At 38.2% G+C, this 18,118-nt stretch overlaps 1 protein-coding gene across 5 annotated transcripts in view; it reads right to left on the bottom strand.

The window, feature by feature from the left end:
• POU2F1 (POU class 2 homeobox 1) overlaps positions 1-18,118 on the bottom strand; it is a 110,031-nt gene that overhangs the window by 12,364 nt on the left and 79,549 nt on the right. For all 5 annotated transcript variants that reach the window (XM_067300147.1, XM_067300155.1, XM_067300170.1 and 2 more), the window contains 3 exons: positions 14,259-14,385; positions 5,625-5,719; positions 3,166-3,339 (listed from right to left, as the gene is read on the bottom strand). In XM_067300147.1, the coding sequence (XP_067156248.1) occupies positions 3,166-3,339; positions 5,625-5,719; positions 14,259-14,385 (396 nt within the window). The remainder of the gene's footprint in view (positions 1-3,165; positions 3,340-5,624; positions 5,720-14,258; positions 14,386-18,118) is intronic.

Genomic DNA, 18,118 nt, shown 5'->3' with positions numbered 1-18,118 from the left:
AAAGCAGACAAGAAGTTGAACCATTTCAAATAATGATTAACTGTTGCCTTTACTATCATTACCCCTCTGCCAGAATTTACAGATCATCTCTTTACATCTCTTACTACTTTTCCAAATGTTATCTAGCTATCAGACATTCCGCTTATCCTAATAACTATACATGTACCTCCATGTACTTTAAACTAAGGAAGTATCACACTTAAATCTCATTAAAAAAAAATCAGTTTTTGATTACGGTTGTTAAAATACATCATGATGTTTTCTAGTTTTCTTTTAACATACAAAGGTCCTGTCCTTGGAAAAAACTGAACAATCTTTGAAGTACGCTATTTTCTCTAAAGTAGCTTAATTTAGAATTTTATTTTTTAAACACAAAATAAGTGATGAAAAGTCCAGAAGAAGAGACTGAAGAGCTTGAGCATAGTTAGTGGAGTTTAATTGCAAATGGGTTAGTTGGACTGTGCATAAAGCTTGCTTTCTTTCCTTTCAGGTCAGACCCACAACCACAGTTTGATACAAGTAACTAACAGCATGCAGAGTGGTCACATTCAAGCAAGCAAGAAGAAAACCTACTGTAAGCTTGGTAAATTGTGCAGGTTGTAAGAAGAAAACAAACTCCCTCCTAGATGCGGACCAGAACAACTGGTTTCTAAGCCTTTCAATCAGAAGAGGAAACAGGTGGAACTCACATTTATACCTCTACGCACATCCCTGGATTCTGCACATTTCAAAACTCATAAATCGTACTAAGAGAAGTAACATGGATGCTTTGGTCGGTTTATGATAAAGAAAACCTGGCTATTTAAACCATTTTAGAGATAAATTGGTTTATGCTTTGGCAGGGAAGAGTTATGACATTTGCTCCAGTCTGCTAACCAAATTTAATTCTGATATTTATGTTGTTCTCACTAACATTTGCCATGTGATTTACAATGAATAGTTAACCATTTATTTGTCAATAGTTTAACTATGCCAAAAGGTGGCAGCACTTCAGTCACAGGCAAAGGAATTTATACATTGGGATGAGAAATGTATGTATTGCAATGGACCACTGAGAGGATGGCTGGAGCAGACAATAAAGACACCTTATACGCATCCGACCTACTTTGTAGGTTGCATGAAGCTCTGGTAATGAATGTAGCTGGTTATAAGGTACATCATAGTTGTGTCTAGAGGTCTGTTAGGAAGTTCAGAAGGACTAATAGAGATAGTATTTTATACGGAGTAACAATAACAGTCTAAAATATTTCTTCACATAGCTTGAGTCTCTACTAACCAGTTAGTCACATATCTGCAGTAGCAGCAAGATGCTGTGTGTTGCTTGTGTTTCTGTATGTCAAACACAGTGACATTTTTAAGGAAAACAAAAGGCCTTAAATCTGTCTCCTCTGGACACTTTTGGGGGTGGGAGGAGAAGTTTTGAATTTCAGCAGCTCTATCTTGTCTGTTAACTACATTTTCTCTTGTAAGTGATGTAAGTGATTGGTTTGCAATGCAAACTAGATCTTACAATTATTCTTGAAAGGCAGGGGTGGGGTGGGATAAGTCTGGCGGGTCTGAAACAGCTTACGGTACTACTGGCAAGAAATTTTTGTTATCCTCTGAAAGGCAGTCTAATTATGCAACGATAGGAAACCTAAATATAGAGATCTTTAATTATCACCCAATTATGCAACAAGGTAAAAGTTATTAGAACTGCCTAATTATATATATATGTGCTCAGCGTAAGTAAGGATTGATCAAATGCCATTTGATAGCTTTCTCAAAATTCCCCTTTTTAAGCTCAAAATCAAATGCTGAAATGCAAGCCTGAACAACTGTATTTATTTTTCTTGACCATAAAAATTCACAACAGGGTCAATAAAGAAGGTTTAACACAAAACTTAAAAAGTCTACTTGCTCCATTATAATCGTTTCACAGCAGGGAAGATCAAACATAATAACTAAAGCTCTATATGAACTTCCTCAATCAGGCTATAGGGAAGCTATTGTATTTTACTTTGTTCTGTTCTGCTCTATTCTAGCTTTTGCACATGTCCATCACTGTTGCACTCGTGTACCTCCATCTAGTGGAAAGGAGGGAGGGAAGGAGGCACACATGCCAGCAAAATGCACTTCATTTTACTAAGAACGTTCTGTTCTTGAGTTATAATTAAGAAGCTGCCAGAAACTTTCATTATGAATCCTGATTTTTCAAGCACTTAGAACCTTGCCAGAAAAATAAATCTGACTTCAGCACATACTTTCAGCTAGAGTAGGTTTACCTGTTCCAGGGAGCAAAAAAAAATCACATACATTGGACTGACTGCTCTGAGCTCAGACTTTTAAATATCTACTTTGATTTCTGTTTGCTATTTCTTCTAGCAAAACACACTTATGCTTAATACAGGCTGCTGCCAAAATTAATTCTTTATCTGGACAGATTAATTTTGCAGGAAAAAAAAACATTTCATTTTGATATTAATAAGAAAGGGCTCTTGGATCCAACGGCAGCTCCTTTCAACAGGATAATGGAACATATAACTAACTTGTACTTCTAATTGTACTTCTCATTCAACCATTTTCGCTATGTTCAAGATTACTTTTCTTCAGCTTTATGGGTACTTCTGAGCTTTTAAACAAAACAAACCACAACGCCAGTTCACTTCTGAAAGGAACAAACTTCGAGGTGATAGTCCTTTCAGCTTTTGTTTAGCATCCTTAGCAAAAGCATTAAATACAGAAATCATTGATTTTTAATAGGAAAATACCCTTGAGGGAGAAAACTCCTTCGACATGCAAAGTAACTTCACAGTTGTGACATACTTTTTAAACAGTTAATTGTGCTGCGTGATTTTTGGAATATTGTACTTCTGAAGGCGGCTTTCAAGTGTTTTGTCCCATTCATTTTAAATCCTATAGAATGAACAGTGTACATGCAATGACATTTGGAGCTGGTAAATGCATGTACCTGCTGGGAAAATGGCTATAGTTTAAAACCAACAGGGAAGTAAGATATCGGATGTACAGCATTTCTGCTATGTCTTAGAAATCCCCTACATAAAGGACAGAGGACCCTATTTAAGACGGTACTCCTAGGAAAAGACAGAATTGGAGTCTCCCTCCAGACTTGAAAGATGAGGCCTCCGATTCCACACTGGCAGGCACCAAGGTACTCAGTCTCACCTGAGTGAATCCAAGTTTGATCCGTCTTTGTTTGAAAGTCTTGGCAAACTGCTCAAGCTCCTCAAGGTCACTGGGCTCCTCCAAGCTGGGAGTGTCGATTCGCTTTGGTGTTGACTGGCTCTGTGGAAGTGGCTGAATGGGGGTTGCTGCTATTGTGCGTGTTGGGGTTGCTGGCTATAGAGATAAAGACCAAGGAAAAGATGAAAATCAGACTTAAAAGAATAATCAACAAAAATAAAACTTAGAAAAGGTATGTGAGGCTTCTGTGAGAAAGATCAATGAATTCAACACTTCCAGCAATCTGAACGTTCCTCTGATTTATTTACATTCCTCTCAAGAATGAGCTATCACAATGCAGAAAACTGTATTAGTATGACAGCCTTTTAAAGACTCCGTCAGAACCAATTAAAGAAAAGTAAGAGATGTTCTGTGCAGCAGGTTACCAATGACTTGCACTTGCTGCAGAAGCTGCTCAAAGAAAGGCTGAGAATTCCTACTTGGTATAATTCTATCATTTATAAAGATAGCTTGGCCTTCATTCCCTTTCAGTCATTTTTAAATGGAATTTACTGCTTGCGTGAGGTGGCAGATTGTCATCAGCCTGAAAAATTCAAGTTCTCTATTTAATCTTGGAACAGCAAGCACGTACAGGGGCAGCAAACATGGCAAGTTTCCCCTAATGCTACCTCCTGTGACTGACTCAACTCTTCCAGAGAGAAAAATAGATCACTCCTAATGCTGTTGAAACTTGCAACAGAAAGGGTGACTGTAATCGTGATATGAGAAATTAAGCAAAGGCAACCTGCAGAAAATTATTTCTTTCAGGTCTCCCCCTCCCTCCCCAATAAATGGCTAATTTTCAATGAAGTCAGCACGAGGCTTATTGTTACTGAACATTTTGCTCTGCTCTGCATCAACAATAAGAATCTGAAAAAATCTGAGCATCATGAAAAATATCCACAGGTGAACAAAATACATTAAGATCTGGCATTAACCAGTTCAGGTTTTATATACAATGGGAACATTGGAAACACGTTTTGAATTAGGCGCAATACATGAATTGAGATGCAGAGACAAATCTTTTGCTCTAGCTAAATTCTATTCAGTTCAGCTGAAGGGCTTAAGCAAAGGTGACTTCATGCTTTTAAGTCCCATGCCCAATTCTGAAACTATACACTCCTTCAACACAAATAAGAACAGCCTCAAATCTACGCAACACTATAGTAGCTTGCAGTACACATATAGCTGTTCTAAAACAAATGCCCCATACATAGCAGAGTCTTTACGTAGCTCCTTAAGATGGTTTTCTCCTGGCTTAGCACAGCAGTATTTTGCAGTGCACAGCAGATGGTAAAGGGAGGTCAGGATCTATAATTCCATTATTTGAGAAATAATGTGATCATATATGATCTTTCTAGGATTGCAAATATATGTGTCACACTATAAAGGTTTTTAATATTTTAAAATTTACATTAAATGTAGTGGGCAATTACTGCAATATGTCTTTACTGACTTCACCCCTTTTATATAATTCATTTTCTTTTTGTGGCTTTAATACATTTTTTAATCTAAATATAACCTTTAGTAAGGAGTCCTGCTGCTAACTGAGGTATGAACTACAGAGATGAGACAATTTCCATTTTCCATGAATGGTGCATGAAAAATACTACATGTGGTATAACAAAAAATGTTGTTTTCTAAGGCTGATAAACTCAGGCTTCTTACTACAGACTAAAAATTTCTTATACGTAACCAAATTGGCAGGAAGATACTACATGGTATTTGACAAACAGTGTGCAGTCATGTAACTAAACCATACAGTAAAACATAGAACGAAGCAAAATTAAATTTGCAGGCACGTGCAACCTTAAAATTGCTTTTCTTACAGTCTGAAAGCTTAATAATAGAGCTTTAATATTTTAACGTGTTTCTAACAGAATATTTTAATGCATTTCTAACATTCTCCTCACTCTCAAAGAAGGTAACTAATAAGACTGGCAAAGACTTAGCAAAGTATCAAAATAACCAGGCTAAAATACAGACCGATTCCCACTGCAATCTAAGCCTCCCTTCCCCCCAAAACAACAAAAAACCCATCTAGTCAGCAATTCTCTTTGAACTTTTTGCTCCTCTGAAATTCACAAGTTTATATATTGTCCAAGAAAACCTTACAAGAAAGCAAATGCTCCCCTAGTCCCATTAGCTCAGGAGAGAGCATGAAAATTTTCAGCTAAAAATAAAGCTTAGAAAGTTAAGTGCATGAAAAAAGGCACCCTAGAATGGAAACTTAAAAAAATGAAAAGTTCCGGTTATTTCAGCTCTACACTGAATCTATCTAAAAAGACAAACTCCCTAATATAGCTATAATATCTATTCCTGTGACTGACACGAAGTGTCCCTTCACTTGCAATAATTCAAATCCCCCAAAGCAACGAATAAACTGTAGAAATAAGCCTGACCTGCGAGGCAAGGGTGATGCTTGGCTGAGACTGCAGGAGGTTGGCTTGGCTTTGCTGAGGTAGTTGCGTTAAGAGATTCTGCGCTTGCAGGAGACCTGGAAAGAGAAGAGAGGGGTTTTAGTTTGTCATTTAAAAACACTAAAACATGAAATGAGGTGAAAGAAGGTTCTTGACAAATAATGAAGTTACGAGACATTTGAGAGGCAAGCTTTTATTTTATCCCTGCATAGACATCTCCAGGCTTAGGCTTTTCAGTCCAAAACTCCCCTGCATTTTCCTAAAGTACAGAGGGTGACAGAAAGGGCAAAGAGAAAAGCCTGTACTACTCTCTGTAGAAAGAGTTTGCAATGATCCAGGTTATCCCCATCTTGTGCACAGGAATCATTTATTGCCCTTTTCAGCTTACAGACTTTGGGTATGCTTCTTCCAGTAACCAAGAGCTGACCAAGAATTAGGGAGCCATACAGAAGAGAAGAGATCTGTGACAACTATCTGCTAACCAAAGCCACAAAGTTAGTTCCTTGTTCACTCTTCTTCCTCTCCACATCACCCCATGCCAGCTGCTCTACAATTGTTCACTGTACAATTGTTTTACCGTTGAAGGCAACTTTCTCTAGCAGACTTAAGTAGACAGCACCAGAAGACAAAAGAAGCCCAGATAACCTCCTCCTGGCTGAAATAAGGAAGGAATCTTTTGGAAGAGTAATTAGATCTTAAATTTTAGATAAGCACCAAGCACTGTTTAAATTGCACAAATAAGGTAAGCATTACAATGAATACATGAAAAACCCACTATCATGAAAAGAATGACAGGATTAAAGAACAATTGGGGCTGGTGCAACCAATACAGATTCCAAATTAAAAACATTAAATAAGGAACATATCACTTCTGGCAGTCAGTGATTCTATGCATATACACAACATGCTGTCATTCTAAAAATAATTTTTCTAACAGTCCACTACTCGTATGGTTTATTAAATCGCTCAGGAAACTGAGAAACATGCGTGTATATTTAGTTCTTTAACCAGAAGTTTTGGGGGGGTTTTTTTGCATTTCTAATAGTAAAATATGTACTTTTAAGGGCTAAGAATCTGGACAAAGATACACCTACAGCTAGTCACCTCCCTCAATCTGATTGTACGTAATGTTACTGTTATTCTTTATGTCACTTCTAACCACACCTACCAACTTCCTCTGTAATAATTTGAGGCACTGACTAATTAAAACTACATTTAAAAGGTGTCTTCAAGATTCCAAGTTTCTACAAGCTGGTGAGAAGACTGTGGCCGCCCAGCAGACAGAACACAAGTAAGCAGCCACATAAGGAAAATTCTGCAATTTCAATTCAGCATAGTCTGTTCTGGCTCATCAGCAGTTGATCAATCAGCACACGCCACTCAAGACCAGTTACCTCTTACCACAACACAGTCAGGGGACACAGCAGTTTAGGACTTGATGACTATTAAATGAAAAACTGAATGTTTTATGAGATTAAGGTCACAGGAGACATAAAAACTGGAATTACCATGGGGTAGGAAGGACGAAGTCATATCCTTGATGTGGGATACACAATCACAAAACAGCAGGCTTCACTAATATTGCTGTTACGGTTTTGTTTTGTTTTTAAATACAAAGTGTTGAATAAGTATTTTAGAATAAAATGTATTGCTAACAAAATACTTAAGACCTACAGAATAAAGCCAGCTGCTTATGCAAAATAATAGTACAGCACAGACAACAGCTATGTAAATTTGCTTTGTACCACATAACATTTCAGCTGTGTTTTTGAAAAGCCACAGTGAGAGAATGGATCAGCTTAAGGAACTTCTGAGACAGCTACCTACTACTAGTTGCATGGTGTTTTTGCAGTGCAGATGTTTGTTCACTAGAAAGATGACATCAGGTGCCCTAATTTAATTGCTAATTAATGAATAGTCACCTCTAAATGAAGAGCTTTTGACCTTTGTTTAGTGGCAGTGAATTCTGACAACCTGAAATAGAAAGGTCTAAACTGTCACAGTGATGCTATAGAGTGGCTGACCAGCAACGAAACAAGAAACAGGTAGCTTACAGTGACCACATCTGACCTCTAATCCACCTGTAACAGCACTGATCACAAGTTGCTGACTCATCTTAGGACTATAACCAGAGTAATTAGAACTGTCCTTTTGTGACTTCTTGTCCTCAAAGAAATCCCAGTGGATGATTTTCTGGCAATAACATTTCCACTGAAGCGCATGAGATGACTACATTCTTCCTCATTTTGTTCTCACTTGTATATTCTGAAGTAATTAGCACAGAAGGACAACATAAAATATTCTGAACATGCTTCATATACTCAGTTTTTATATCATTTTATCCTACCTCAGAAATGCTGTTACAAGGTCTCTCAGGCAGAAACTGGAGAAAGAACAAGTTAGTTGAAGATCAACCTAAGGATGACGGAAGTAATAATGAGGCGATGGGGAAAGCAGCTGAACCGTTCTGGCAAAGCATGCATCCTTTCCTTTGAGTTAAGAGTCTCTTCAGATACTTTTCAGGCATACACTATTTGTATCTTGTTGATTCCTTGGGTGGGCAGCTGCAGTTTTGCCTTTCTCAGATACGACTTCTACTAGCATTAACTTCAGCTTTGTTTTTCTGAGATCAGGCTACTGCTCCCTACTTCAGTCTGGGATAACTTCAGTGAATCAAGTTATAGGGCAAGTAGCACAGCCTTTTAAATACAATGAAAGTCCAAAACCACACCTTTTAGGCAACTGTTATGAATGATTCAAACTTTCCTGGTTCCTCAGGGACTGATATTGGTGCCAATACCATTTAGCTTCTTTATTTGCATTATAGATGATGGGACAGAATGTCCTCTCAGCAAGTCTGCAGACAATACCAAATGGGGGGGAGCAGTCAACAGGCTGGAGGTCAGGGCCCAGACAGGCTGGAAAAAAGGGAACCTCATGAAGATCAATGAGGGAAAACACAGTCTGGCACGTAGGCTGGAATAACCCCCATGCAGCTGTAGAGGCTGGACCCTGGCTAGCTAGAAAGCAGCTTTGCAGAAAAGGACCTGGGAATCCTGAAGGACAAGTTGAACATCAGTCAGCAGCGTAACCTTACAGTGAAGAAGGCCGAACACATCCTAGGCTGTATAAGCAAGACACAGCCAGCAAGTTGGGAGAAGTGATCCCTCCCCTCTATTTGGCACTTGTCAGATCAGCGTTGGGCTTCACAGTACAAGACACACGTTGACATTCTTGAATAAGTACAGTGAAAGCCCACCAACATGGCTAGTGGGCTGGCACACACAAAGAAGGAAAGGGTAAGAGGGCTGCATTTGTTCAGCCTTAAGAAAGAAGGCTAAGCAGAGATCTTAGTGCTGTCTTCAACTACCTGATAAGAGGTGTAAAAAAGACAGAGATAGACTCTTCTTGAGCGTGTGCAGTGATTAGAAGCAACAGACAGGCTGTAATGTGGAAAATTCCAACCAGATATAAGGAAACAAATTTTTTATCATGAGAGTAGTTGAATTTTGGAGCAGGTACCCAGAGAGGCTGCAGAGTCTCCAACCTTGGAGATGCTCAGAACACACAGCACACTGCTGTAATTGAAATTGCTTTGAGGAAGATTATTATAACCTCTAGAAGTCCCTTCCACCCTACATGATTCCTTCATTCTATAAAAATTAGCATTGTACTTGCCTACTTAATTCTATAGAGGTAGTACTTCTGACCTGCTGCTTTGGGTACTAAGAGCCCAGTGGTATCATTGCTTCTATAGTAATAATGGCAAATAGAGCACCTTTACAAAGCTCCAGAAGAATGGTACCTCCAGTGCTGAGGTAGATAAGGATTTATGCAAGAAAACTGTGATGTTTTAGAGGTATTTAGTATTTTTTAATAGTTAAAATAAATGCATCTACCATAGTCTGGGACTTTTCCTGCAATGTCTAAGCCTAGTATGAATTAATGGCCTAAGGCAAAAACTCTTCCTGCCAGCCAACAGTTCCCAAGGAATGATCTGGGGATTCAGTTGTTACTGTCTAAAATTAAACAAAGGATAAAACAAACATTCAAGTGATTTTTTCAAGATTTTTTCAGCATAACTTTTTAAAAGTTGGCCCAGAAGCACAATACATAATTCATCCCTAACTGATCTCCCAAAAGAGTGACATTTTTCATCTAAAAAGAACTTGACTGCTTTTTCTGTGCCAAAGCTGTTCATCATCTCGCAGTCGTATCCTGGAAGCTAGCTTCCAAGGCAGAACCATTACAATGTTGCAATTTGATTAACTGGAAAATAAGGAGGAGGAGAAGGAAGCAGGAAGAGTATCATATCACGTACTACGTACAGTGTCATTTGATCAACTTTGTTGATTGCTGTTGATGCAAAGAAACCACTGAGCACTTTGGCGTACCTCATTTTATCTAATCCAGATCTTCCAAAATAGGCATTCAGAGTTGAAATTAGATTGGGAGCCAACAAAGGAGAGAAAGTACTAATCTGATGCATTCCTACAAGTCTGTTCCACTGAGATACTAAATCGCTGCATGCTGCTGCACCTTTTGCAGTATGCAGGTACCCTTCAAGATCAGTTCAAGAACATGATGCAAATATGCTGTTTTGAAGAGTAACCTAATCAATGATCCCTATAAAGATGCAGCCACACTACTGTGATGAAAGTCAACACTTTCACCCATTGATACTGTTTGGGTGCTCAGAAGCAAAGACTTGATTTCAAAGAGAACACTAAATGTAAAGCACTTAATTCATAACTTGGTAACAGGCATTTACAGGATAGGAGAAGAGTCACCATTTAAGTCTCTTCTTCCAAATTCTCTTTCATTACATTTTAAGCTTTCCTATCTTATTTGGGAAATGAGTTTGATTCAGCTACATTTTATTCAACTGCTGTGACAGCAAATATGCTGTCATTAAGAGCCCCTTGAGAATGAAGAGCTGGGTCTCCTCCTGTGCATATTGAGGGCACCCAGCGCCTGTAGATATTACTCACTTCAGCTGGTTGATGTAGCATACTATTAATAAAATTGGAAGGAGCTGTGTTATGGCAGTGCATGTATACTGTCTCAGATGAGACAAACAGTTGTCCATTATAAATCTGATGCATCTGAGAAGAAATAGAGGCAACTTCAAGCATCTTCCTTTATCCTCAAACTGGGTGTTGCCAGCAGTATTAGCACCAATGTTTCAACTTTATTTATTCATTTTTAAAGTTTTTGTGGGTTTTTTTTTTAAATGATACAAATAAAGTCTTAAAGTCTGTAGGACAACTCTAGAAAGAAGAAAACAGGATTTGACTGGGCCTGCTACCATCATCACAGGTATTTTTACATGAGAAAAGGAAGTCATAAACAAGACCTTTAATAATAAACAGCAATATTTTGAGAATGGGCCCAGATATAATGTTTAAAGCTAATCAGTAGCTTGTCCACATTTGCCTTTCTGAATATGTAGTTCAGGCTTTATAACCACAGTAAGTTCTGTTTCTAAACCAGCTCTCTTTACCACAATGCAGTTTCTTCTTACATATTAACAACTTTTGTTTACAGGATTAATTTAAATGAAATGTAGCACCATTTCTCTTCTCCACTCAGACTTTTATCAACATTTTCTATTGGCAGTATCTTCTGAGTAAAAAGACAAAAGGTCATCTAAGTGTACTATTAAAAAAAAAAACTACAGTAAAGGATGTTGCACTGATGATTCTAGAGACAGACCCATTACTTCACAGAACACATACAGGAGATACAAAAAATAGTATAAGGTGCTACCTTCTTGCCTGTGACTAAGTATAACATAGGGACAACAACTGCTGTGAATAAGAAAGTATTCCAGATTTCTGTTTCCACTCAATCTTCTGTTTGTCTGCTGAGGTTTGAAACAATTGCTTCAGTTATGATGTTACCTATTACAAGCCATGAAAAACAGAAACCTTACGATTTGTTTCATATAAGCCACTGGGTAATCAGAAATCACATGGAAAAGATGACTACATTAGACATATGCCAGTGAATTTATGGAGAGAATTTCACATCTGCTGTGATCTACAGTATATGTTGAAGAAAGATATCATAGAAAAACAAAAAAAAAGATCATGGATTCATATTTTAGGTATCAATTTTTCCTAACATTTTTCAAAAGTTGGATCTTATGAAGACTTAAGCCAAGAGGTTCAAACCCTTCCAAGAATCTAAATGTGGTTGCTGATGACTGCAATGCTCTGCCCCCCATCACCTCCAAGTACAAGCGTGTCTTCCATGATCTGGCTTAGAGAAATCATTCTTTGCTCTCATTTCCCTCCACGCTTGTTTTTGACACAAGAGAATAGTGTTCCTCATGTACATTGACTATGTGATATGTACAAAATACGTAGTACAGTCTCTAAAGCAATAGATTTCTTTAAGAATAGGTAGCATATAAATCTGATTTTTCATTTTAGTAACTAATCGGGTACATATATAAAAAGCTGTATGCAGTACTGATGAGGCATCCAAAAGGTGAATTAAGAAAGTTAAAGAAAGCTCAATGTCAGTTTCTTCAGAATATTTTTTCGTTTATGAAGTTGACTAGTGGAGCAATAGGACAAGAACAATACAGAAAATTCAGCTGAACAGCAATGACAAAAAAAACACGCACTCTCTCAAGCTCTCTCTCATAATTGATAACATACTGTTCAAGATCTTCTAATAATAACCATGAAATACTGCAGAAAGCCAGACCAGAAAGTGAGATAAGGAGTATTATGACATACATGTTGCTTTATCATTGAGTGCTCATGAAGAAAATTAGATCCATTCAAGCATTTCAGTTTGGAAGGTTGTCACACACTAATGGCTGATTGTCAGAACACAAAATATAAATCTTTCTGCATTTTTGAGCTATTTAATTGTCCAGGCTGCACACTGCCAGTAAAACATGGTGTTTCCACGTATACTGCGTCACTGATGACAGCAATATGCAGCCAAGACTAAACTGCAGTCAAGAAATCATTTTCAGAGCAGCCTCCTGAAAAAGGTACTATGAAAACATCTTCTGGTAGTTATTCTACTTCAGAAGATTTTAAAACAAACCCTTCCTTCCCAATTTTATTCCTTTTTATATAGCAAGCAATTCATTTTGAGAGGTGAATAAAATTGGTTTCAGTTAGCTTCCTTCCTTTGTGAATCAACTTCAGAGACATTTTAGAAAACCAGCAGAAGTTCTCTGAATACGGTAGGCAGACATGAATGCTGATTGGTGAGAATTTTTTAAAACAATGCTTTTGTGCTTGCTGTTTCCTTAAAAATAATAAAAAAAGACTTTAAAGAATCCAGATATTGGCAAAGCATGACGTCTTACCAAAAAAATCCAAACAAACAAAAAAAACCCCCAAACCCGTAAAGCTTATAAATTCTGCTTCACTTCAAGAGACACATACATAACTAAGTTTCAGAGAATAGTCCATCGGTCATTCTCTACCAGTGGTAGTATAAAATCTCTCCTAAATCAAGTACTATTGAAGACAGCTAATTTTGACTAACCCTTGACTCAAATAGGAGAGCATTAAGACAGTGAGAGAGCTGTAGCGCAGTGGAAAGTGAGCTCTATCCAGATTGTAGCATACAAGAACGAACGGTGCAAGACAAAGTTTAAAGTTACGAAAGAAAATGAGGTGCAAAGAGCTGCTTTATAGGACAGCCAGGCTCTGGAGGTCTCCTCAAGCATAACAGGATATGCCTCCTCAGCGACAACCTTTGGATTACCAGACCTGAACAACTGAGGAGAGTTCATGTAGAAGAGAAGGGAAAACAAGACCATTGGAATGTATCAGCATAAGAGGCCACAGCCAAATGCAGTTGCCCGAGGCATCAAAAAATGGGGTGCAACCAGTCCTGTGACGTATTGCAATCTGAATGCAGTAGTTCTTAAAGCAAAGCTCCTGTACATAATTTTAACTGGTCTAGCATTATGTCCTACTACTGCCTTGATTTACCTTTAACATGTAAGCCATACTCAGTATATCATAAAAATAATCTTCCCAAGTGGTGGTGTACAAAATCAAGCATTCTAGCCCTTCTCCCAAGGTACAATTCTAACTTCAATTTATGACAACATTCACTGTACTCTCTTTAGACCTAAAGACTTTTCTTGTCTCCCACAGGGCTCTGATTTTGTAATCTTTTTTCCAGTCTTATAATTTTATAGTCCTTTTAGCATAGACCTAAACCAGAAGGCCCATACTCCCTCCAAGTCTCTGCCTCCTGGGACTCTGCCTATGAGTTCTGGAGAGTTGTCTTCTCCAAGTTCTCTTTCTGTCAGGCTTACATCCAGAGAGCCTGACCCAGAAATTTGGCTGCTGCAGTATTTCCCAAGATGCCTTTCTGCTAACACACACTCCCACCATATGATCTCTGGATTGATCCTCCTTGAGAACTGAGCTACACACACACTTTGATAAGGCTGAGGTCTAACACCCAGAAAGGGCCAGCCTCACCTGTTAGAGTTCCCTAATTGCAATACTGCTATTTGTCCTGTGGAACATCAACAGTTAGAGAAGGCACAAGAACCAGCTCAACTCCACCTTTTCCTCTAAACAGCTATGTCTGATTTTCCCCTCACCCCTGGTAAAGTACACTTACCCTGCTGCCCCTGCGGTGTTTGTGAGATGATGAACTGTGCTGGCTGCAAGTTGGTTGTTGGATGCACCAACACAAACTGTTGCAGGTTGAGATTCTGCTGCTGAAGCTGCTGCAAGTGCTGCAAATCCTTAAGGGGAAAAGAATAAAAAAAAGAAAGCGCATGTGTTAGACATTTAAGTCAGTCATGATTCCTAAAGTAACTAGATTTCCCATCAACCAGCTGCATTCTAGCATTCAGAGATAGAAGTGGATCTCAAATACAGAAGTCCTGCTACTGAATATATGCTGGTAATATGAATTTCACTGTTCTTCATAAAACCAAACAGGCATTCCTTAACAAATATCCCAGTGAAGTATTTCTTCTAAAAACAGAAACAACACATCCCCCCTCCCAAAAAAACCCCAAATCCCCAAAAACCTACCACCCACAGAAGTTGTCAAATGCTTAGACTTATCAGCACTTGCATTTCTCTAACTTATTATTTGAGGATGCAACTGTGCCACAAGAATTCATTGTTGATAAATCAAGTGTCTTCCTAGTTTTTTTTGCCCTCTGGCTGTTGAGGTCAAATTTTGGGAAGTAGCTAACTCAAAAGGTAAACAAACATATTTGAATACTTTTGAAATAAATTACAATAAGCATAGTGAGCACGGCTCTAATTAAGGTTAAAAGAAAAAACACCAAACACTGAGCTATTCTAGTGCCCTACTTTTACCTATTTAAACCATTCAGAACTAGTAATTTTCTATAATGAAATGATTGGTCTCTACACAGATGCTAATCTTTGAGAAACTGAATCACCATGAAAAACGCTTTGACTTGCTGCTTATTTGGAGAATGAAAACACACAGAACTGATTTAGAAAATTGCCCAAAACCTAGCCTTTCTTTTTTCCTCTCTTGTCCCAACAGGACAGTAATAAGAGGAACTGAAATTTGAAGCACAATGCAAAGCCAGACAACTTACCAGTGGTAATCTATGAAAACTGTGTATACGCATATGCACGTGCAGCATCTCTCTGAGAGGACAGCATTGCAAAATACCTGCCCTTAAGGAGGTGTATAAAACTCAAAGCATTTCCCATAGCTATAACCTCCTATTAAACAAAAACAAACAAACAAAAAAACCCCAAATCCTACAAAGCTTTCATTACTCCCTGAAACACGAGGGACTGTTTGCAGATGGGTATTCTCTTTTGGGTTCAACCGTGTCAGAAGACAACGTTAACAATGCCAGCCCGCTCCTACGCCAGTGCTCAGGCTGATTGCTTGAATGGAGCTGCTCACCTTAGCATACTTCCTAACATATTTCTATTTAAGTGAGTCAGATTAACAAAGACTTGCTATTTAAGGCCTGTAAACTAACCCCCGCTCATTTTGACTGATGCAGGTTACTGAGCACTCACACAAGCTGCTCGGCCAGCAGATGTGAAAGTCCATTAACTGCCAGCAATGGAGATGGTGATGAATAGTCAAGACAGACTGACAAGGATAACATTTTATTTAAGCAATGCAGCCATTCTCTGAATAAATCTGTCTATACTCTTATATTATTTTAAAATTGTTAAAAGTATGACCTAACAGTTGTATCAACAATATTTTTCTGGGAGGAGCAGCGGGTGCCAAGAGGAAGACAAGGGAAGAGAAATAAGAGTTCATTGATTTATGAAACCATAGAGAGACATTATAAGAAAATGAATACTTAACCCGCATTACAAAGACACTGGCCATCAATCACTTAGTCAACTCGGTCATGTCAAGTCAAAAGCACGCAGTGTAATAACATGGTAGACAGACACCAGATGGCATTGGCCAAGCAATGCCCTTTTAGAAATGGAAACTTCGATTTTACAAAATAATGTCAAAACACCCCCCAGTGCACAAGAGTGTTTTTAAAATCGATATTATCTTTTGCTTTCAGAAAATTCTAGAAGTACTGCAGCCATTCCTACCAAACCTAGGCCAATTTTCTTCCCAAAACAAGAGATATGCTTGCTCCAGTTGTTTCCAGGCGTTCCATCTTTTTTCTGACTTTATGTAAGAAAGTTATATCGGCCAATACTGCTAGTAAAAGCTAGTCTTATTTCTTGAGCCCAATGTGACAGGGACCTCCACTCATTTATTCACTGACTTTCAATACTATCTCATCACAGACTGAGTGGACCCCATCACAGAGAGACTCATAATGAATTGGCTGTGAGGACTAGATGCAATGGAAGAAAGAGAAAGAGCAGGGGAAGGTGACTAGGGCCGAGAACACTGAGTGGAAGAAAAAGAAATGGAGAGAGGCTGAATAATGAAAATACAGGTGGATAAGAGAAAAAGCAGAATCCCAAAAGGTGGAGTTAGGAAGAAATTTCTGAAGGAAAAAAGAAGGATGAACAGAAAGATAAATAGGGTGAGGGCCTCCCCCACAAAAAGCTAACAAATGAAACCCCCCCACCAAAAGATCTCAGATGATGTGGGAAGGATTGCAGCAGATGGAGTTATGTACAAGAAAGAGTACAAAGAAACAGGATAGGGCAGATAACTGCTTTTGAGGACCGAAGGAGAGTTTTTTGTTCAAGACTCTAGTACTCATAAGGCAGGGTCTCCAGCTAAGACATGGCAACTCTTGTTGCCACAATCTTGCACTTCAACATGAGAAAACTGTTTTTAAATCACGGCCTCAGTATAACTGGCACAAGCAATCTAATTCTCTGCATCCGCCTTGGCAAACAATAACTTGGCTGAGTCTTGTTTAAATACAGAAATATAACTCTAATGCAAAATGGAAATGATACCTCCAAGGCTAATTACTCTTAAAGAGTACTATCAGCCCCTCAGATTCATCTGAAATCCAACTTTATCTCTACCTTGGGAAAGCTTTATTATTTAGTTAATTGTAGCACTACAATAAATCTCTGAATAGCAACCATGCAAACAGCTCCTGACTCAATTTTCCTTTGCTGATCTTGTTTTTCCTCTGTGGTAAAAATCTGATTACTAGCACACAGGAAGAGATGGAAAGAACTTTGGGGGAAATATGTATCATACCAGCCAAAATAACACTGCCCAAAATAACGTTTTCTGGTGCTTCCTAACAGTTTAGAAAGATGAAAGCAATTCAGCTTCTACCTTGGCAGAATAAGAAGAGTGGAGCATCTTGACAGGAGAAAGATTATTTTTTTTAGGTTTTTTTTTTTGAGAACTCGTTTAAAGTTCTGAATTCCGTACTATTATCTCTAGTTACAACTTCAGTACAAATTTAAAAGCATCTCTGCCTTTTTGATGTTTACATCGTATAACATTGATGATAGATCCTGAAAACAAGCAAGAGAAGGTTGCACAGACCTCCAAAACTTGGTACAACTGTGAGTGACAATTTAGCATCAACCCAGCAGCAGCACTAACATCTTACCAGATTTCTGCAGCAGATAATCTACTTTAACTGCAGAGCACATTAAAAAAGTCATGCTTGTGCAATTAGTTAATTAAAATAAATATGGTAATCCTCCTGCTGCAGAGACCTGCCAGTTAATCAATTATTCAGGAATCATCAATTAAAACAAACATTCAGCTATTTGTGTAATCAGCTATGTGTTTACAATAGCACACAAACAAGCAAAGCTGAGCCCTGTTTATAAATCAGTGTCAAGATGAATCAAAAAGCATGGTGTTATCCATCTACAAAACTAGATGATAGAAGTTTTCCATAAAACACCTGAAATTACGTCCAACATCCAGATTAATTATTCCCTGTGCTTTCATCATAAAACGACGTTAACAGAATTCATCCAAGCTACACATACATATCACATAGCCTATACTAGAAGAAATTAATTGTAAAGTCAAAAAAAAAAAAAAACCAAGAAGTTAGG

The sequence above is a fragment of the Apteryx mantelli genome, chromosome 1 (assembly GCF_036417845.1).
Source record: "Apteryx mantelli isolate bAptMan1 chromosome 1, bAptMan1.hap1, whole genome shotgun sequence".
Taxonomy (NCBI): Eukaryota; Metazoa; Chordata; class Aves; order Apterygiformes; family Apterygidae; genus Apteryx; species Apteryx mantelli.
This window is presented reverse-complemented; position numbering and strand designations above follow the sequence as displayed.